The sequence below is a fragment of the Python bivittatus genome, unplaced genomic scaffold (genome assembly GCF_059951505.1).
Source record: "Python bivittatus isolate LINGU-HERP-01145 unplaced genomic scaffold, Pbiv_v1 ctg000200_np1212, whole genome shotgun sequence".
In the NCBI taxonomy this organism is placed as follows: Eukaryota; Metazoa; Chordata; class Lepidosauria; order Squamata; family Pythonidae; genus Python; species Python bivittatus.
The window spans coordinates 18914755-18938138 of NW_028277040.1; the positions used below are offsets into that span (position 1 = coordinate 18914755).

A 23384-nucleotide genomic window follows, 5' to 3' on the forward strand; every position below is an offset into this window, starting at 1 on the left:
CACTTCAAATATTTATTTTTAGATGTACCTGGGCCTTGTGATCCACCAATAATTAGTAATATAACAAAGGACTTCATGACTGTAAGCTGGAAACCTCCTGCTGATGATGGTGGCTCCCCTATAACTGGATATATTGTTGAGAAACGTGAAACTAAGGCTCTTAACTGGACAAAAGTGAATAGAAAGCCAGTTATTGAAAGAACTATAAAGGCCACTGGACTCCAAGAAGGAACAGAATATGAATATAGAGTCATTGCCTTCAATAAAGCTGGACCAGGCAAACCTAGTGGAGCATCTAAGGCAGTATATGCTCGTGATCCTCAGTGTAAGTTCACACACACACACATCATTTTCTATGGCTGTGTCCAAATGTTTTTGCAGTATATAACTGTGCTTTTATTTTTATTCCCAGATCCTCCTGGGCCACCAGCCTTCCCAAAAGTTGTTGATTCTACACGTAGCTCTATCAGCCTGTCTTGGGGCAAACCAGCATATGATGGTGGAAGCCCCATTATTGGCTATCTCGTTGAAGTGAAACGAGTTGACACAGAAAACTGGGTCCGATGCAATTTGCCAAAGAATTTGCCAGATACACATTATGTAGTGACTGGACTTACAGAGAACACGGAATATCAGTTCCGTGTTTATGCTGTCAATAAGATTGGCTACAGCGACCCAAGTGATGTACCTGATACGCACCTTGCCAAAGACATTCTAAGTGAGTACCTGGAAAAGAAACTGAATTGGTGGCTTTAATCCAGGGCAAGGGACTCCACTTGTGAATTCCTATAAAGCTGGTATAGTTTATAGGTTTACCATTGTCTTTCAGTTGCCCTCAACAATGAAACAATCTGGGCTGATTGCTCTGTTCCTAAAAAACTTGTTTTGTATAAAACACTCTGCTTTTCATGCCACCCATAATATCAGTATTTTTCCTTACTGAAAACATTGTTCACCCTTCTAGTTTAAGAAAATGTTTTTTCTCTTTCTGGATGATACTCAGAAGGCAACACAACAGTATGTATGTATCCCAACTTGGTTGGAAGCCTGGAATGTCAAGTAATATGGTTAATTCAAGACTCTGTTCAGAAGGAAGTAAGAATTAGAATATGAAAAGCTTCTGTACTCTTTTGGTTAAACAGCATGCAGTCTGAAAACTAGAAGGGAAGTCTGAAAGAACTTTTAGAAGAATTTTCTCTTTATGCTTCCTAACCATCATTTTCCGGTTTTTAATTCACTCTGCCTCATTCACTTTATATTTTCAAATCTTCTTTCAAACACTTGATTTATGTATATCTTCTCTTTGAAATGCAGTTCCACCTGAAGGAGAACTTGATGCTGAATTGAGGAAAGTCCTTGTGTTACGTGCTGGAGTCACTATGAGGATTTATGTGCCGGTAAGAGGACGGCCACCTCCAAAGATTTTTTGGACTAAAGTGGGTGCCAACATAAGAGATCGGCAAGGAATGGACATCAAATCAACTGATTTTGACACTTTCCTGCGCTGTGAAAATGTCAATAAGTATGATGCTGGAAAATACGTCCTGCATTTAGAGAACAGCTGTGGCAAAAAGTCATACACCATTGTAGTCAAAGTGCTTGGTAAGTGCTACAATCATGCTGTCTATCTGTCTAAATACACACAACTTTTCAAAACACAATAGTTCCAAAATCACACATTTCTTCTGACATTATTTGTGAAAATATTTTATATTTTAGTCAATAATTGCAGTTGTTAACTTGTTTCAATGCAGATACTCCTGGTCCCCCTATTAATCTGGTTGTAAAAGAAGCATCTAAAGATTCTGCTTTCATCTCTTGGGAGCCTCCTCTAATAGATGGTGGCAGCCCAGTGAAGAATTATGTGGTTGAAAAACGTGATGCAGAGAGAAAATCATGGTCCACCGTGGCTACAGAATGTCCAAAAACTAGCTTTAGGGTCTCTAACTTAGAAGAAGGCAAATCCTATTTCTTCAGAGTTTTTGCTGAAAATGAATATGGCATAGGTGATCCCTGTGAAACTCATGATGCTGTTAAAGCTTCAGGTAAGACGATTCTTCTCCTACTGAATTATTAAAAGTCACTTGTCTTTTAAAGTCTCTGATTTTATTTAGAACCTTTTTAGTGTGTGTGTGTGTGTGTGTGTGTGTGTGTGTATGTGTTTATTTATTTATTTATTTATTCATTCATTCATTCATTCATTCATTCATTCATTCTTCCAATCAGAAACACCTGGACCTGTCGTAGACTTAAAGGCTCTGAATGTCACAAAGTCATCCTGCAATTTATCTTGGAAAAAGCCTATTAGTGATGGTGGAAGTCGTATTGAGGCATATATTGTTGAGCTCATGACTCCTGAAAACCAGTGGCGAGAAGTTATGAGATCAAAGAATCTCCACTACTCCACCAGAGACCTGAAAGAGGGAAAAGAATATCTTTTCAGAGTGAGAGCACAGAATGAAGCTGGGTACGGGACACCGAATGAAATTACAGTGCTGGCAAAGGACGATATTGGTGAGTAGATACCTACAGCGGTTCATTTATGGTACATATTGTGCATGTGATCATTGTGTTTAGTGGAGAATGAACCTTTCTTGCCGGTATGTTTTACAGTAAAAATAACAAAGCTACAGAAGATTCTTCCTTTTCATTGATTTATTGAAGAATAAAAGGGAAGGGAAGTCATTCTATTATCTGAACTGAACATGTAATGATTTGCTGTCTTTGGCTTATAGTGGCACCTGATCTTGATTTAAGAGACCTCCCAGGCTTGTGCTATTTAGCTAGAGAAGGAAGCTCTTTCCGTCTGAAAATTCCAATCAAAGGGAAGCCGGCACCAACTGTGACATGGAAGAAAGGAGAAGACCTTCCTCTTACTGAAACAGGAAGAGTTGCATTTGAAGCTACAGCAGTTAACACTTCGCTCCTTGTTCGTGACTGCCATAAAAATGATGCTGGAAAATATACAATCACCCTGAAGAATATTGCTGGTAGTAAAGAAGGCACTATTTCTGTAAAAGTGGTTGGCAAACCTGGAATTCCGACAGGCCCTGTGAAATTTGAAGAAATTACAGCTGATGCTATGACATTAAAGTGGGGTCCTCCCAAAGATGATGGTGGTTCAGAAATCACTAACTACATCCTTGAGAAGAGAGACAATGTGAATAATAAATGGGTGACGTGTGCATCTGCTGTGCAGAAAACTACCTTTAGAGTTACAAGACTTCATGAAGGCTGTGAATATACCTTCAGAATCAGTGCTGAAAATAAATATGGTGTAGGTGAAGGTCTAAAATCTGAACCTGTAATTGCAAGGCATCCTTTCGGTAAGCCTAAAATAATAAACTTGCTCTGAAGTATTTTGGGGCAGGGTGGTGATTCCTCTGCATCTTTGAGTGACTTAATCTAATTTTATCTTATTTTCTAGATGTTCCTGATGCTCCTCCACCACCCAAAATTGTTGAAGTTAGGCATGATTCTGCATCTCTAACATGGACAGACCCTAAAAAGACTGGTGGCTCACCAATAACAGGTATCCCTTTTAAGATTCATTTTACTTAAAATTTCCCCAAAGTTTACTTTCATTTTAATTAATTTTAATTAAGTTTAATTTTAATTAATTTAATTAATTTAATCAATCAATCAATACGCATGTTAATGAATTAATACACATTTAATTAATTTGATTATTTAATTAATTAATTTAATTAATTCCCCTTTTCCTTCCTCGTAGTGCAGGCTTTCCTTTTGAGCACAGTAGGTAACGTAAAAACAAAAAAGCTGGCAATGTATAACAATAGTACTTACTAATATTTAGAATGCAAAATAATTTAAACAGATTCTGTATTATTTTAAATTTATTTATTTAAATGATTTAAATGTAAATAAATGCATACAGCATACAAGTAACAACTTGTCAGATAACTTATGGTAGTGAGACAGATGTTTTAGAGGAAAATTAAGAAAGCTTATCCAGGTTTTTAAGGAGATGCAAATGGATAAACTATCTGGGGATTAGAAATGTAAAGGATGCTATAAGAAAAATGCTGGTTTTTATTAGTTCATTGGTACTTGTACTATTTACAATAATAAGCAAATCTTTCTTTGTTTCTCTGTAGGCTACCACCTTGAATGCAAAGAAAGAAACAGCATTTTGTGGAAACGAGCGAACAAGACTCCTCTAAGAATGAAAGATTTCAGAGTGACAGGACTAACTGAAGGCTTAGAATATGAATTCAGAGTAATGGCAATAAATCTAGCTGGAGTTGGTAAACCAAGTCTACCATCTGAACCAATTGTGGCCCTTGATCCAATTGGTAAGTTATCCTGTCTGTCTGTCTGTCTGTCTGTCTGTCTGTCTGTCTGTCAGTCAGTCTGTCTGTCTATCAAGTTAGAATTGGCAATATCCATCTTGCTACTCCTGTTTTATTGCTACTCTTTTCAGATCCCCCTGGGAAACCTGAAGTTATCAGTGTAACTAGAAACTCAGTAACTCTGGTCTGGACAGAACCAAAATATGATGGTGGACACAAATTAATTGGCTACATCGTGGAAAAACGTGATCTACCTTCCAAAACGTGGATGAAAGCAAATCATGTGAATGTTCCTGAATGTGCATTTACAGTAACCGACCTTTATGAAGGCTCAAAATATGACTTCAGAATTAGAGCAAAGAATACTGCTGGAGCCATTAGTCCACCATCTGAACCTACAGGAGCCATTACATGCAAGGATGAGTTCGGTATGTATTCTGTGTATTCCACTCCATAACACATCTCATTCAATTAATTTTAAGGGTATTTTTTTTCTCATTTTCTGAACTTTTTTTTTTTATTATTTGTTTTACAGAGGCACCAAGTATTGTTATTGATCCAACTATCAAGGAAGGCCTAACTATTAAAGCAGGAGACACCATTGCAATGTCTGCTATAAGCATTCTTGGCAAACCACTTCCAACTTCAGTGTGGTCGAAAGCAGGAAAAGACTTTAAGCCTTCAGAGACTGTTCATATTGAATCAACACCAACCTCCTCTACCCTTACTATCAAGTATGCTGCCAGAAAAGATTCGGGTGAATATACAATCACTGCAACTAATCCTTTTGGTACTAAAGAGGAACATGTGCATGTGACAGTTTTAGATGTACCAGGTCCCCCTGGACCAATTGAAGTCAGTAATGTCTCTGCTGAAAAAGCTACTCTCACATGGACTCCTCCTACAGAAGATGGTGGCTCCCCAATCAAGTCTTATGTGCTTGAAAAGAGAGAAACTAGCCGATTGCTATGGACTCAGGTTGCTGAAGACATCCAGTCTTGTAGACACGTTGTTTCTAAACTTATACAAGGAAATGAATACATATTCCGTGTCTCAGCTGTGAACCAGTATGGCAAAGGAGAACCATCTCAATCAGAGCCAGTTAAAATGGTGGACAGATTTGGTAAGCAAAACTGGTGAATAAGTTGTATAATAAATTTACTGCAATTTGTATAAAAATGTCAGTATTTTTCAAAATCATTTTTTTTCCTCCAGGCCCTCCTGGTCCTCCTGGTAAACCAGAAGTATCAAATGTTACAAAAAATAGTGTGACAGTGAACTGGAAGAGGCCAATAGATGATGGTGGCAGTGAAATAACAGGTTACCATGTGGAAAGAAGAGAAAAGAAAGGTGTGAGATGGATGAAAGTTTCAAAGAAGCCGGTGTCAGATCTTAGATTCAAAGTAACTGGACTACAAGAAGGAAATGAATATGAATTCCGTGTCAGTGCAGAAAACAGAGCAGGAATTGGACCACCAAGTGATGTTTCTCAATCAGTACTAACGAAGGATGCTGCATGTTAGTATGATTCTTGTACTTTGAAAAATTCTTTCATCTTTACTGCATTAATAGCATTATTGACTACAAAGTGTTTCTAATCTAAGCTTCTTCTTTTTTTGTCATTATTATAGATCCACCAGGACCTCCTTCAAATCCACGAGTAACTGACACAACAAGGACAAGTGCTAGCCTGGCATGGGGGAAACCTCATTATGATGGTGGACTTGATATTATTGGCTACATTGTAGAGCACCAGAAAGAAGGAGAAGAAACATGGGTGAAAGATACCACAGGAACTGCTCTAAGAATCACAGAATTCGTTGTTGCTAATCTCCACCCAGGAGCCAAATACAATTTCAGAATAAGTGCTATCAATGCTGCTGGTGTTGGTGAACCAGCAAAAATCCCAGATATTGAAATCAAGGAACGTGAAGTGGTTCCTGATTTTGAATTAGATGCTGAGCTGAGAAAAACTCTTGTCGTTAGAGCTGGATTAAGCATTAGGATATTTGTTCCAATTAGAGGACGCCCGACTCCTGAAGTTACATGGACTAAAGATGATATCCCACTTAAAGCACGGGCCAATATTGAAAATACAGATTCATTCACTCTCCTCATTATCACCGAATGCAATAGATATGATGCAGGAAAGTATGTAATGACACTTGAAAATGCTGCTGGCAAAAAGACTGGCTTTGTAAATGTGAAAGTTTTGGATACACCAGGGCCACCAATAAACCTGAAGCCCAGAGACATATCTAAAGATAGCATCACTCTCCACTGGGATATGCCTCTAATCGATGGAGGTTCACGTATAACAAATTACATAGTTGAAAAACGTGAATCCACACGCAAGTCATATTCAACTATCACAACAAAATGCCCAAAATGTTCCCTTAGGATTCCCAATTTGGCTGAAGGGTGTGAATATTACTTCAGAGTATTTGCTGAAAATGAATTTGGAATTGGTGAACCTGCTGAAACTCCTGAACCTATAAGAGCGACAGAAGCACCATCACCTCCAGACAGCCTTAATATTATGGATATCACAAGGAACTCAGTCAGCCTGGCTTGGCCAAAGCCAGAACATGATGGTGGTAGCAAGATTACCGGCTACGTAATTGAAGCACAGAAAAAAGGAGCAACTCAGTGGACACACATCACTACTGTGAAAGCATTAGAATGTGTGGTGAAGAATCTAACCGAAAATGAAGAATATACTTTCCAGGTTATGGCAGTCAACAGTGCTGGAAGAAGTGACCCGAGAGAAAGCAGGCCAGTTGTTGTTAAAGAGCAAATGATGCTTCCTGAATTTGATTTGCGTGGTATCTATCAGAAAACTGTAATTGCCAGAGCTGGTGACAACATCAAAGTTGAGATTCCTGTTCTTGGCCGCCCAAAGCCAACTGTCACCTGGAAAAAAGAAGATCAATTGCTGAAGCAAACACAAAGGGTAAACTATGAAAGTACGGCTACTGCAACAATTCTGAACATTAATGAATGCACAAGAAATGACAGTGGCAGATATCCGGTCTCTGCTAGAAACATTGTTGGTGAAGTTAGTGATGTCATAACTGTTCAAGTGCACGATGTCCCTGGACCACCCACGGGACCCATTAGATTTGAAGAAGTTTCATCTGATTTTGTCACGTTTTCATGGGAACCTCCACTAAATGATGGAGGGGTTCCAATTAGTAACTATATTGTAGAAATGCGCAAAACTGACAGTACCTCCTGGGCTGAGTTAGCGACCACTGTTATACGTACCACATATAAAGCTGCTCACCTGACTACTGGGATTGAGTACCAATTCCGTGTTAAAGCTCAGAACAGATATGGCTCCGGTCCAGCTATCAGTTCAGAGAATGTCATTGCTAGCTTCCCTTTCAAAGTTCCTGGGCCTCCAGGCACTCCTCAAGTCATTGCAGCCACGAAAGATTCAATTAGCATTAGCTGGCACGAGCCCCTTACAGATGGGGGAAGTCCAATTTTGGGATACCGCATTGAAAGAAAAGAACGGAACAGCATTCTTTGGCAGACTGTCAGCAAGGCCTTAATATCAGGCAACACCTTCAAATCAAGTGGGCTGGTGGATGGCATTGCATACGAATTCAGAGTCATTGCAGAGAATCTGGCAGGTAAAAGTAAACCAAGCAAGCCCTCTGAGCCAACCTTTGCTCTGGATCCTATTGATCCTCCTGGAAAGCCAGTTCCTGTAAACATAACAAGACATGCGGTAGCACTAAAGTGGACAAAACCTGAATATAGCGGAGGCTTTAAGATAACTGGCTACACTGTTGAAAAGAGAGATCTTCCAAATGGCCGGTGGCTAAAAGCAAACTTTAGCAACATCTTAGAAACTGAGTTCACTGTGAGTGGGCTTACCGAAGATGCTGCTTATGAATTCCGTGTCGTTGCTAGAAATGCTGCTGGAGCTGTTAGCCAGCCATCTGAGCCATCAGATGCAATAACATGCAGAGATGAAATTGAAGCACCGAGGATCATGGTTGATGCTAAATACAAAGACACTCTAGTAGTAAAAGCAGGTGAAATTTTCAGACTTGAAGCTGATGTTGCAGGTCGACCTCCACCAACTCTAACATGGACAAAAGAAGACAAGGAACTTGAGGATACAGCAAAATTGGAAATTAAAATAGCAGATTTCTCAACAGTTCTCACCAATAAGGACTCCACAAGGAGGGATGGTGGTGCATACATACTTACAGCATCCAATCCAGGTGGCTTTGCAAAACACATTTTCAATGTCAAAGTTCTAGATAGACCTGGTCCTCCACAGGGACCTTTGGCAGTATCTGATGTTACCATGGATAAATGTGTCCTGTCATGGTTGCCACCTTTAGATGATGGAGGTGCCAGTATTGACCACTACGTTGTTGAAAAACGTGAAACAAGTAGATTGGCATGGACTTCTGTAGCTACAGAAGTTCCTGTAACAAAACTGAAGGTCACAAAGCTATTGAAAGGCAACGAATATGTGTTCCGTGTAATGGCTGTTAATAAATATGGAGTTGGTGAAGCCCTAGAATCAGAGCCTGTCCTTGCAGTGAATCCTTATGTAGTACCTGATCCTCCCAAGACACCTGAAGTTACAGCTATTACCAAAGATTCTATGGTTGTATGCTGGGGACAACCTGATTCCGATGGAGGAAGTCCTATAACCAATTACATTATAGAACGTCGTGACAGAACTGGATTACGCTGGGTGAAATGTAATAAGCGGGTGGTGACTGATTTGCGTTACAAAGTTTCTGGACTCACAGAAGGCCATGAGTATGAATACCGAGTAAAGGCTGAAAATGCTGCTGGTGTAAGTGAGCCAAGTCCTAGCAGTCAATTCTACAAAGCTTGTGATACTCTTTTTAAACCTGGTCCACCTGGTAATCCTCGTGTCTTAGATACAAGCAGGTCATCAATTACAATTGCTTGGAATAAACCCGTATATGATGGTGGTTCAGAAATCACTGGCTATATGGTTGAAACAGCATTACCTGATGAAGATGAGTGGAAAATTGTAACTCCACCAGCAGGTCTAAAGGCCACATCTTTTACCATCACTAATCTAAAAGAAAACCAGGAGTATAAAATCAGAATTTATGCCATGAATTCTGAAGGCATCGGTGAGCCTGCTCTTGTTCCTGGGACACCAAAAGCTGAAGAACGAATGCTTCCCCCTGAGATTGAACTTGATGCAGAGCTGCGTAAAATTGTGACACTTCGAGCTTGTTGTACTTTGAGACTTTTTGTCCCAATTAAAGGAAGACCAACACCTGAAGTAAAATGGTCACGAGAACATGGAGAGTCTTTAGACAAAGCCACAATTGAATCCACAAGTTCTTATACTCTACTTACAGTTGGAAATGTGAATAGATTTGACAGTGGCAAATATATATTGACTATAGAAAACAGTTCAGGTAGCAAATCAGCATTTGTAATTGTAAGAGTCCTTGATACACCTGGTGCCCCACAGAATCTGAAAATAAAAGAGGTCACAATGTCATCTGTCACACTCACATGGGAACCTCCCCTCATAGATGGTGGCTCTAAAATAAAGAATTATATTGTTGAAAAGCGTGAAGCAACAAGAAAGGCATACTCTACTGTTATAGCCAATTGCCACAAGACCAGCTGGAAAGTAGACATGCTACAAGAAGGTTGCAGCTATTACTTCAGAGTTCTAGCTGAAAACGAATATGGAATAGGTCTTCCTGTTGAAACATCTGAATCAGTTAAAGCGTCTGAGAGGCCTCTTCCTCCAGGAAAAATAACTTTATTAGATGTGACAAGAAACAGTGTGTCTCTGAGTTGGGAAAAACCTGAGCATGATGGAGGAAGCAGAATTTTGGGCTACATTGTAGAAATGCAAAGCAAAGGCAGTGACAGGTGGGCCACATGTGCCACTGTTAAAGTTACTGAAGCTACTATAACAGGATTGATCCAAGGGGAAGAATATTCTTTCCGTGTTTCAGCACAAAATGAAAAAGGAATCAGTGATCCTCGACAACTGAGCGTACCTGTCATTGCAAAAGATCTTGTGATACCTCCAGCCTTCAAACTCTTGTTTACCACATTCAGTGTACTAGCAGGCGAAGACTTAAAGGTTGATGTTCCATTTGTTGGTCGACCCAAGCCAACTATAACATGGCTTAAGGATAATGTGCCACTAAGACAAACTACTAGAGTAAATGAAGAAAATACAGAAAACAACACAGTGCTAACAATAAAGGAAGCATGTAAAGAAGATGTTGGACAATATCTGGTAAAACTTTCAAATTCTGCAGGAGAAGCAACTGAAATTCTTAGTATTATTGTCCTTGATAAGCCAGGCCCCCCCACTGGACCAGTGAAGATGGATGAAGTAACTGCAGATAGCATTACCATTTCTTGGGAGCCACCCAAATATGATGGTGGCAGTTCCATCAACAATTATATTGTAGAAAAGCGTGATACATCCACTACTGCTTGGCAGATTGTTTCAGCAACTGTTGCACGAACAACTCTAAAAGTGGGTAGATTAAAGACTGGAACTGAATATCAGTTCAGAATTGCTGCTGAAAACAGATATGGAAAAAGTACATATCTCACGTCACAGCCTGTGGTTGCCCAATATCCATACAAACTACCTGGCCCGCCTGGAACTCCGTATGTACCAGAAATCTCCAGAGATTCCATGGTGGTACATTGGCATGAGCCAGTCAGCGATGGTGGCAGCAGAATTATTGGCTATCATTTGGAGCGCAAAGAAAGAAATAGCATCCTATGGGTTAAACTGAACAAAACAGCAATTCCTGACACTAAATTTAAAACAACTGGACTTGAAGAGGGACTGGAATATGAATTCAGAGTTTATGCAGAAAATATTGTTGGCATTGGAAAGGCAAGCAAAAGTTCAGAATGTTACACAGCTCATGATCCTTGTGATCCTCCCGGCCGTCCAGAACCTATAATTGTCACAAGAAATTCTGTTACTCTTCAGTGGAAGAAACCAGAGTATGATGGTGGAAGTAAGATCACAGGCTACATTGTGGAAAAGAAAGAATTACCAGAAGGCCGCTGGATGAAAGCAAGTTTTACTAACGTGATTGAGACTCAATTTACAGTAACTGGCCTGGTTGAGAATCAAAGGTATGAGTTCCGTGTGATTGCACGTAACGCAGCAGGTGTTTTCAGTGAGCCCTCTGAAAGTTCAGGGGCTATCACAGTGAAAGATGAAGTAGAACCACCTCGTATAAGTATGGATCCCAAGTTTAAAGAAACACTTGTAGTGCATGCTGGTGAATCATTTAAGATTGATGCTGATGTTTATGGAAAACCGCTGCCTTCTGTTCAGTGGCTGAAAGGTGACAAGGAACTAGCAAACACAGCACGTTTGGATATAAAAAGTACTGACTTTGCCACATGCCTAAGTATAAAGGAAGCTGTTCGTGTTGACAGTGGACATTATACTTTGTTGGTGAAGAATGTTGCAGGTGAAAAAACTGCTTCTATTCATGTCAAAGTTCTCGACAGACCTGGACCACCTGAAGGGCCTGTTCTTATAACAGGGACTACTGCTGAAAAATGTATGCTATCATGGAAGCCGCCATTGCAGGATGGAGGCAGTGACATTTCACATTATATTGTTGAAAGAAGAGAAACAAGTCGCTTAGTTTGGACTTTAGTTGATGCCAATGTACAAACTCTTGGTTGCAAAGTTACTAAACTCTTGGAAGGCAATGAATATATCTTCCGTATCATGGCTGTCAATAAATACGGTGTCGGCGAACCTCTTGAATCTGAGCCTGTACTTGCAAAAAATCCTTTTGTAGTACCACTTCCACCAAAGGCTCCAGAAGTTTCAGCTGTTACCAAGGATTCTATGATTGTTGTATGGGACAGACCAGCTTCTGATGGTGGCAGTGAAATTTTGGGATATGTGCTAGAAAAGCGTGACAAAGAAGGCATTCGGTGGACAAGATGTAACAAGCGTTTGATAAGTGAACTTCGATATCGAGTCACAGGACTTCTGGAAAATCATGACTATGAATATAGAGTCTCAGCTGAAAATGCAGCTGGTCTCAGTGAACCCAGTCCACCTTCTACCTACTATAAAGCTTGTGACCCTATTTATAAACCAGGTCCACCAAATAACCCCAAAGCAATAGATGTTACAAGATCTTCAGTTTTCCTTTCTTGGGGTAAACCAATCTATGACGGTGGCTCTGAAATTCAAGGATACATTGTTGAAGCATGTGATGTAAGTGTTGGGGAGTGGGCAATTTGTACACCACCAACTGGAATTAAGAAAACAAATATGGAAGTAGAAAAATTGTTGGAAAAACATGAATACAAATTCCGAATTTGTGCTGTTAATAAAGCAGGAGTGGGAGAGCATGCTGATGTTCCTGGAATCATCCTTGTTGAAGAAAAGTTGGAAGCTCCAGATCTTGACCTTGACTTAGAACTGAGAAAAGTGATCAATGTAAGAGCCGGTGGTTCATTAAGATTATTTGTTCCTATCAGAGGCCGTCCAACACCTGAAGTAAAATGGAGTAAAGTAGATGGTGATATCAGAGAAGCAGCTATTATTGACAGCACCAGCAGCTTCACCTCACTTGTTCTTGATAATGTGAATAGATTTGACTCTGGAAAATACACTCTTACTTTAGAAAATAGTAGTGGAACAAAGTCTGCCTTTGTCAGTGTAAGAGTCTTGGATACTCCCGGTCCTCCTGTCAACTTGAAAATTAAGGAGATCACCAAAGACTCCGTTTCGCTTTCATGGGAGCCTCCACTGATAGATGGCGGAGCTAAAATTAAAAATTATATAATTGAAAAGCGTGAAGCCACAAGAAAATCCTATGCAGCTGTTGTAACCAACTGCCATAAAACATCCTGGAAAATTGACCAGCTTCAAGAGGGCTGCTATTATTACTTCAGGGTTTCTGGAGAGAATGAATTTGGAATTGGCCTGCCTGCTGAAACAAGTGACCCAGTTAAAGTGGCTGAAGTTCCTCAACCTCCAGGAAAAATAACAGTGGATGATGTTACGAGAAACAGTGTTTCATTGAGCTGGGCAAAGCCTGAACATGATGGTGGAAGTAAAATCTTACAGTACATTGTAGAAATGCAAGTTAAGGGTAGTGACAAATGGTCAGAGTGTACACGTGTTAAAGTTCTTGAAGCAGTTATTACTAACCTAACCCAGGGAGGAGAATATCTCTTTAGAGTAATGGCTGTAAATGAAAAAGGTAGGAGTGATCCACGATCACTTGCAGTACCAATAACTGCTAAGGATCTTGTTATTGAACCAGATGTCAGACCAGCATTCCATAGTTACAGTATACAAGTGGGACATGATCTGAAGATTGAAATACCAATATCTGGTCGACCTAAGCCTACTATTTCTTGGACCAAAGACGGCACTCCATTAAAACAGACAACTAGAGTTAATGTAACTGATTCACCTAATCTTACCGTTCTAAATATTAAAGAAGCAAATAAAGAGGACAGTGGAATATATGACATTGCAGTTGCTAATGTTGTTGGACAAAAATCTGCATCTATTGAAATTATAACGCTAGATAAACCAGATCCTCCTAAAGGCCCAGTTAAATTTGAAGATATTAGTGCTGAAAGTGTCACATTATCATGGAATCCTCCAGTATATACAGGTGGTTGCCAGATTACTAATTACATTGTTCATAAGAGAGATACAACCACTACTTTATGGGAAGTAGTTTCAGCTACTGTTGCAAGAACTACTTTGAAAGTGACTAGGCTGAAAACTGGGTCAGAATATCAATTTAGAATATTTGCGGAAAATAGATATGGGCAGAGTTTTGCCCTGGAATCTGATCCGGTTGTTGCTCAATATCCCTACAAAGAACCAGGCCCCCCTGGGACACCATTTGTGACAGTAGCTACAAAAGACTCTATGATTGTGCAATGGCATGAACCGATTAATGACGGTGGAAGTAGAATTCTAGGTTATCATCTTGAACGAAAGGAAAGAAACAGCATTTTGTGGACAAAAGCAAACAAGGCCATTATTCCAGATACACATTATAAAACAACTAATCTTGAAGAAAACATCGAATATGAATTTAGAGTTTCTGCAGAAAATATTGTTGGTGTAGGCAAAGCAAGCAAAGTTTCAGAATGCTATATAGCACGTGACGCATGTGATCCACCAGGATGTCCTGAAGCTATTGTTGTTACAAGAAGCGCCATCACACTGCAGTGGACTAAGCCAGAATATGATGGTGGCAGCAAAATAACAGGCTATGTGGTAGAAAAACGTGATTTGCCTGATGGTCGTTGGATGAAAGCAAGCTTTACCAATGTCACTGAAACTCAGTTTACTGTGACAGGTCTTACTGAAGACCAGCGATATGAATTTAGAGTAATTGCAAGGAATGCTGCTGGAGCTGTAAGCAAACCTTCTGACAGCACAGGGCCTATAACAGCAAAAGATGAAGTTGAACTTCCAAGAATTTCCATGGATCCAAAATACAAAGATACCATTGTTGTAAATGCTGGTGAAACTTTCAAACTTGAAGCTGATGTACATGGGAAACCAATTCCTACTATTATGTGGTTGAAAGGAGATAAGGTCCTTGAAGATACTGCTCGATATGAAATAAGGAATACAGATTTCAAGGCTCTGATTACTGTGAAAGATGCTATACGTGTTGACGGCGGGCAGTATATTTTGCAGGCCTCCAATGTTGCAGGAACAAAATCAGTACCCATAACAGTAAAAGTACTAGATAGGCCAGGGCCTCCAGAGAGTATTCAAATTTCTGGAGTTACTTCTGAAAAGTGTTCCTTAGCATGGGCTCCACCAATCCATGATGGTGGCAGTGACATTTCTCACTACATAATTGAGAAGAGAGAAACTAGTCGTCTTGCTTGGACAGTTGTTGCCTCAGATGCTGTAGCCACAATGCTAAAAGTAACCAAACTTCTGGAAGGCAATGAATATGTCTTCCGCATAATGGCAGTTAATAAATATGGAGTTGGTGAACCTTTGGAATCTGCACCAGTACTTATGAAAAGCCCATTTGTTGTTCCTGGTCCACCAACGTATCTTGAAGTGACCAATATTACGAAGGATTCTATGACAGTCTCCTGGCATCGTCCAGGTAGTGATGGTGGCAGTGAAATTATTGGCTACATTGTGGAAAAAAGAGATAGAACTGGTATTAGATGGGTGAAATGTAATAAACGAAGAATTACAGATTTACGTTTAAGAGTCACAGGACTAACTGAAGATCACGAATATGAATTTAGAGTATCTGCTGAAAATATAGCTGGAATTGGTGAACCAAGTCAAGTTACTCCATACTGGAAAGCATGTGATCCTATGTTCAAGCCTGGTCCACCCACTAATGCCCATGTTGTTGATACAACCAAGAATTCAATCACAGCGGCATGGGGTAAACCTATTTATGACGGTGGCTGTGAAATCCTGGGATATATTGTAGAAATCTGCAAAGCTGATGATGAAGAATGGGCAATAGTTACTCCACAGACTGGTCTGAAAGTCAATCGTTTTGAGATCAAGAAACTCATAGAACATCAAGAATACAAGCTAAGGGTGTGTGCTCTCAACAAAATAGGAGTCGGGGAGCCTGCAGCAATTCCTGGTATAGTGAAACCAGAAGATAAACTTGAAGCTCCTGAACTTGATATAGACTCAGAATTAAGGAAGGGAATTGTCGTTAGAGCTGGTAGCTCTGTCAGGATAAATATACCATTTAAAGGACGCCCCACTCCTGAAATCTCATGGTCTCGTGAAGAAGGGGAATTTACAGATAAAGTTCAAATTGAAAAAGGAATAAATTACACACAGCTATCCATTGATTATTGTGATAGAAATGATGCTGGGAAGTATATACTTAAACTGGAGAATAGCAGCGGTTTGAAGTCTGCATTTGTTACGGTTAAAGTACTTGACACACCAGGTCCACCACAAAATTTAATAGTCAAAGAAATAAGAAAAGACTATGCTGTATTGACATGGGAGCCTCCAGCTAATGATGGTGGAGCAAAGATAAAGAACTATGTCATTGATAAACGTGAGTCAACCAGAAAAGCATATGCAAATGTGACTGCAAAGTGTAACAAAACAAGCTTTAGAGTTGAAAACCTTACAGAAGGAAGCATTTATTATTTCAGAGTTATGGCCGAAAATGAATTTGGAATTGGTAGTCCAGCTGAAACTGCCGATGCTTCAAAAGCATCAGAGCCACCTCTACCTCCTGGAAAAGTGACACTCACTGATGTGACACAGAGAAGTGCATCGTTTATGTGGGAGAAGCCTGAACATGATGGAGGTAGCAGAATTTTGGGATACATTGTTGAAATGCAGCCAAAAGGATCTGATAAATGGAGTGTTGTTACTGAAACCAAAGTCTGCAATGCAGTTGTATCTGGTTTGAGTTCTGGACAGGAATACCAGTTCCGTGTCATGGCATACAATGAAAAAGGCAAAAGTGATCCTAAGCCACTGGCAGTTCCTGTGATTGCCAAAGATCAGACAATTCAGCCCAGTTTCAAACTGATGTTCAACACATATACTGTGCAAGCTGGAGAAGATCTTAAAGTAGAAATTCCCTTTATAGCTCGACCAAAGCCTACTATCACTTGGGAGAAAGATGGCCAGCCTCTAAAACAGACAACCAGATTACATGTTGAAGATACAGCAACTTCGACTACATTGGTGATTAAAGAAAGCAACAAGGATGACTTTGGAAAATATACTGTAACAGCAACCAACATCGCAGGCACAGCAACAGAGCACCTTAGTATAATTGTGCTAGAAAAGCCTGGCCCACCCCAAGGCCCTGTCCGCTTTGATGAAGTTAGCTCAAACTTTGTGGTCTTCTCATGGGAACCACCAGCATATACAGGTGGCTGTCAGATATCCAACTACATTGTCGAGAAACGTGACACTACGACCACTGTTTGGCATATAGTATCAGCAATGGTTGCAAGGACAACTATTAAAGTAACAAAACTTAAAACAGGTACTGAGTACCAGTTTAGAATTAGTGCTGAAAACCGATATGGAAAGAGCACTGCACTAGATTCTAAGCCAGTTCTTGTACAATACCCATACAAAGTACCAGGGCCACCAGGGACCCCATATGTCACTACAGCCACCAAAGACCACATGATAGTACAATGGCATGAACCAGTTAATGATGGAGGAAGCAAAGTTCTTGGATATCATCTAGAACGTAAAGATAAAAATAGCATCCTTTGGGCAAAGGTGCATAAGGCCCTTATTCAGGACACAAAATATAAAACAGAAGGTCTTGAAGAAGGTCTTGAATATGAATTCAGAGTTTCTGCTGAAAACATTGTTGGAATAGGTAAAGTTAGCAAATGTTCCGAACTGTATGTTGCTCGGGATGCTTGTGGCCCACCAGGCCGTCCAGATGCCATTGTGATCACTAGAAATTACGTAACGCTAAAATGGAAAAAACCCGAATATGATGGTGGTAGCAGAATAACTGGATACATTGTGGAAAAGCAAGAACTACCTGACGGCCGTTGGATGAAGGCCAGTTTTACAAATGTAATAGAAACTGAGTTTACAGTAAGCGGCCTTGTAGAAGACCAAAGATATGAATTCAGAGTAATTGCAAGAAATGCAGCTGGTAGCTTAAGTGAACCCTCTGAAAGCACAGGGCCAATTATTGCTAGAGATGAAATAGAAGCACCAAGAGCTTCCCTGGATCCTAAATATAAAGATCTCATTGTTGTTCGTGCGGGAGAAACATTTGTTCTTGAGGCTGACATCCATGGAAAACCTGTTCCTAATATTATATGGTCAAAAGATGGGAAAGAATTTGAAGAAGCAACTGCAAGAATGGAAATTAAGTCTTCAATTGAAAGAACAACTCTCACAGTCAAAGACTGTGTCAGAATAGATGGAGGCATTTACACACTTACACTGAGTAATGTTGGTGGCACAAAATCAATACCAATCACTGTAAAAGTGCTTGACAGACCTGGACCCCCAGAAGCCCCTTTGAAAGTTACAGGTGTGACTGCAGAAAAATGTTACCTTGCATGGGGACCACCTTTACAAGATGGAGGTGCTAGCATTTCACATTACATTATAGAAAAAAGAGAGACAAGCCGGCTTTCATGGACACAAGTGTCATCTGATGTTCAAGCTCTGAATCACAAAGTAACCAAACTTCTTTCTGGCAATGAATACATTTTCCGTGTAATGGCTGTTAATAAATATGGAATTGGTGATCCTCTAGAATCAGAACCTGTGTTGGCATGCAATCCATATAAGCCTCCAGGTCCTCCTTCAACACCTGAAGCTTCTGCAATCACAAAAGATTCTATGATTGTATCCTGGTGTCGCCCAACCGACAATGGTGGAGCTGAAATTGAAGGTTATATACTAGAAAAGCGAGACAAAGATGGCATTAGATGGACCAAGTGCAATAAAAAGACACTGACAGACTTAAGATTGAGAGTAACTGGACTGACAGATGGTCATTTCTATGAATTTAGAGTTTCTGCTGAAAATGCTGCTGGTATTGGTGAACCCAGTGAACCATCCATTTTCTACCGTGCTTGTGATGCATTATATCCACCAGGCCCTCCAAACAATCCAAAGGTAACAGATACTTCCAGATCATCTGTGTCCCTTGCATGGAGCAAACCTGTTTATGATGGTGGTGCTCCTGTTAAAGGATATATTGTAGAATTTAAAGAAGCTACTGCTGATGAATGGACAACTTGCACACCCCCATCAGGTTTACAAGGAAAGCAATTCACAGTAACCAAACTTAAAGAAAATAGCGAGTACAACTTCCGCATTTGTGCCATCAACTCTGAAGGAGTTGGAGAACCAGCAACTATCCCTGGTAGTGTTGTTGCTGCTGAAAAAATGGAACCTCCTGAAATAGAACTCGATGCAGATCTCAGAAAAGTGGTCACCGTGCGTGCGAGCGGCACATTGCGCTTGTTTGTCACCATTAAAGGAAGGCCAGAGCCAGAAGTGAAATGGGAAAAAGCAGAAGGCACTCTGAGTGACAGAGCCCAGATTGAGGTAACCAGTTCATATACAATGTTAGTAATTGATAATGTGAACAGATTTGACAGTGGAAAATATAACCTGACTTTGGAAAACAACAGTGGCAAGAAATCAGCATTTGTTAATGTGAGAGTGCTTGATACACCAAGTGCCCCTGTAAATTTGACCGTCAGAGAAGTAAAGAAAGATTTAGTGGCATTAGCTTGGGAGCCTCCACTTATTGATGGCGGAGCTAAAATTACAAATTACATAATTGAAAAACGTGAAACAACAAGAAAAGCCTATGCCACTGTTACAAATAATTGCAACAAGAATGTCTTCAGAATTGAACAGCTACAGGAAGGATGCAGCTACTACTTCCGGGTCTTAGCTGTAAATGAATATGGAGTTGGTTTGCCAGCAGAAACATCTGAACCAGTTAAGGTTTCTGAACCACCTTATCCACCTGGAAAAGTAACTCTTGTTGATGTTACGCGCCGCAGTGCTACTATTAAATGGGAGAAGCCAGAGAGTGATGGTGGCAGTAAAATAACTGGCTATGTAGTAGAAATGCAAACTAAAGGTAGTGAAAAATGGAGCACCTGTACCCAGGTTAAAACATTAGAAGCAACAATATCTGGATTAACTATGGGAGAAGAATACACTTTCCGTGTCTGTGCTGTTAATGAAAAAGGGAAGAGTGATCCAAGGCAGCTAGGCGTTCCAGTAGTTGCAAAGGACATTGAAATCCAGCCTTCTGTTGAGCTCCTTTTCAATACATTCAGTGTTAAAGCTGGTGAAGACCTTAAAATTGATGTACCCATCAGAGGAAGGCCAGTACCATCTGCCAGCTGGAAAAAGGATGGCATGCCTTTAAGAGAGACAACTAGAGTGAATGTCCAAACTTCAAAAACATCAACATCACTAGTAATCAAAGAAGCTTCAAGAGAGGATGTAGGAAACTATGAATTAAATGTTGCAAGCAGTGCTGGCTCTACAACAGCTTTCATCACCGTAATTGTTCTTGATAGACCAGGACCTCCAACCTCATTACGTATTGATAATGTCAGTGCTGATAATATAACTATATCTTGGGAACCCCCTGAATATGATGGTGGCTGTCAAATTAATAATTACATTGTGGATAAAAGAGAAACTACAACAACGATGTGGACCACTGTATCTGCAGCAGTTGCACGAACTTCAATTAAAATAGCTCGTTTAACCACTGGATCAGAATATCAATTCCGTGTTTTTGCAGAAAATCGCTATGGCAAAAGCACTTTCGTTGAAACTGCACCTGTTGTTGCAGAGTATCCATTTAATCCACCTGGTCCACCTGGTACTCCTCGAGTTGTACATGCAACTAAAGCCTTCATGATTGTAAGTTGGCAGGAACCAGTTAATGATGGAGGTAGCAAAGTCCTTGGTTATCATCTTGAACGTAAAGAACGTAGCAGCATCCTTTGGACTAAAGTTAATAAAATCCTCATAAGTGATACTCAGATGAAGGTCACAGGCCTTGATGAAGGCCTGATGTATGAATATCGTGTGTATGCTGAAAACATTGTAGGCATTGGCAAATGTAGCAAATCATGTGAACCAGTTGCAGCAAGGGATCCATGTGACCCACCTGGTCAACCAGAAGTGACTAATATTACCAGAACATGTGTCTCGCTATCATGGACCAAACCAGAATATGATGGCGGTGCTAAGATTACAGGCTACATTATTGAGCGGAAAGAGCTCCCAGATGGTCGTTGGCTGAAGTGCAATTTCACCAATGTACAGGAAACTTTCTTTGATGTGACAGGGCTTACTGAAGACCAGCGTTATGAGTTCCGTGTTATTGCCAGGAATGCTGCTGGCCAATTTAGTGAACCATCAGAATCCACTGGGCCAGTTACTGTAAAGGATGACATAGAAGCTCCAAGAATTATGATGGATGCCAAATTCAGAGATGTTGTCATTAAAGCTGGAGAGATTTTAAAAATCAGTGCTGACATTGCCGGACGACCCTCGCCAATAGTTTCATGGACAAAGGATGGCAAAGAGATTGAAGCAAAGGCAAGAGTTGAAATAGTCTCAACAGATCACACTACAACAGTAACTGTTAAAGACTGTATTCGACGTGATTCAGGGCAGTATGTGTTAACATTACAAAATGTTGCTGGAACAAAATCATTAGCAGTTAATTGCAAAGTACTTGACAGACCAGGTCCACCAGCAGCCCCACTAGAAATTAAAGGACTGACTGCTGAGAAATGTTATTTGTCATGGGGAGCACCTCAAGAAAATGGAGGGGCAGAGATTGACTATTATATTGTGGAAAAACGTGAGACTAGTAGGATTGCATGGACTATTTGTGAAGCAGAACTTCCAACAACATCCTGCAAAGTAACAAAACTACTCAGAGGAAATGAATATATTTTCAGGGTGATGGGTGTAAATAAATATGGTGTTGGTGAACCCTTGGAAAGTGATGCTGTCAAGGCCCTGGATCCTTTTACTGTTCCAAGCCCTCCTAAATCTTTAGAGATTACCAATGTGACAAAGGAATCCTTGACTCTTTGTTGGGCAAGACCTGACAGTGATGGAGGAAATGAAATTTCTGGTTATGTGATTGAAAGGCGCGAGAAAAACAGTTTACGGTGGATACGTATAAATAAAAAGCCAGTTTATGACCTCAGAATAAAATCTTCAGGTCTCCGTGAAGGATGTGAATATGAATATAGAGTATATGCAGAAAAAGCTGCAGGCCTTAGTCTTCCTAGTGATACTTCACCACTAATAAAAGCAGAAGATCCAGTTTTCCTGCCATCACCACCATCTAGGCCCAAGATAATGGACTATACAAGAACTCATATAACAATTGGATGGACAAAGCCATTATTTGATGGCGGAGCTCCTATTATTGGATACACTATTGAATACAAGCTAACTAGTGAAACTGATTGGTCAACTGCTATTCAAAGCTTAAGAGGTACAGAATACACTGTAATGGGTCTTACATCAGGAGCAGAATATGTTTTCAGAGTAAAGTCTCTGAACAAAGTTGGTGCTAGTGATCCAAGTGATGCCTCAGAACCTCAAGTAGCAAAAGAAAGGGAAGAAGAACCTGTTTTTGATATTGATAATGAAATGAGAAAGACTTTAATTGTGAAAGCTGGCGAATCATTTACAATGACTGTGCCGTTCAGAGGAAAACCTATCCCTAATGTGCTATGGAGTAAGCCAGATACTGATCTCCGTACACGAGCAAATATTGATTCCTCAGATAAACGCACCTCACTTACTATTGAAAAGGCAACACGAAACGATTCTGGAAAGTATACACTGACATTACAAAACATTGTAAACACAGCTAGTTTGACATTAGTTGTTAAAGTTCTTGACTCACCAGGGCCTCCATCTAGTATCATTGTAAAAGATGTAACAAAAGAGTCTGCTGTGTTATCTTGGGAAGCTCCGGAGAATGATGGAGGGGCTCCTGTGAAGAACTACTACATTGAAAAACGAGAAGCAAGCAAGAAAGCTTGGGTCACCGTAACCAACAATTGCCATCGTCTTTCCTACAAAGTCACCAATTTACAAGAAGGTGGAATTTATTACTTCAGAGTCTCTGGGGAAAATGAATTTGGTGTTGGAGTTCCCATTGAAACCAAAGATGGAGTTAAAATAACAGGTAAGTAATTTTTTAAAGTTTATTTTATATGCTTTACTTATGATTTATTGAAGTAAGACTCCGTGGGGCTTACTTCCATGTTTTAGTTTTAATTTACTCATAATGCTTATATTAATAACATAAATTTAATGCAAAGCAGCAATATAAGTTAATGCAAAGTATCAGTATAAATTAATGCAAAGTAGCAATGAAAGGTGTTTGCCTTAAGGAATTGCTTAATAATTAGAATTCTGATATATGCAAGCAAGCCAAATATAGATCTTTTCCATACAAAATATTTATTTGCAGAGTACGTTACAAGTACTAAGGATGCATCAAGCATGTTTTTGTTCTCAATGTA

General features: G+C 40.0%; 1 protein-coding gene across 9 annotated transcripts in view; it reads left to right on the forward strand.

The window, feature by feature from the left end:
* Window positions 1–23384, forward strand: part of TTN (titin) — a 299036-nt gene that overhangs the window by 247041 nt on the left and 28611 nt on the right. For all 9 annotated transcript variants that reach the window (XM_088135751.1, XM_088135752.1, XM_088135753.1 and 6 more), the window contains 12 exons: window positions 23–325; window positions 413–718; window positions 1315–1602; window positions 1755–2045; window positions 2227–2514; window positions 2736–3326; window positions 3428–3532; window positions 4119–4316; window positions 4445–4741; window positions 4849–5436; window positions 5529–5831; window positions 5945–23044. In XM_088135751.1, the coding sequence (XP_087991877.1) occupies window positions 23–325; window positions 413–718; window positions 1315–1602; window positions 1755–2045; window positions 2227–2514; window positions 2736–3326; window positions 3428–3532; window positions 4119–4316; window positions 4445–4741; window positions 4849–5436; window positions 5529–5831; window positions 5945–23044 (20658 nt within the window). The remainder of the gene's footprint in view (window positions 1–22; window positions 326–412; window positions 719–1314; window positions 1603–1754; window positions 2046–2226; window positions 2515–2735; window positions 3327–3427; window positions 3533–4118; window positions 4317–4444; window positions 4742–4848; window positions 5437–5528; window positions 5832–5944; window positions 23045–23384) is intronic.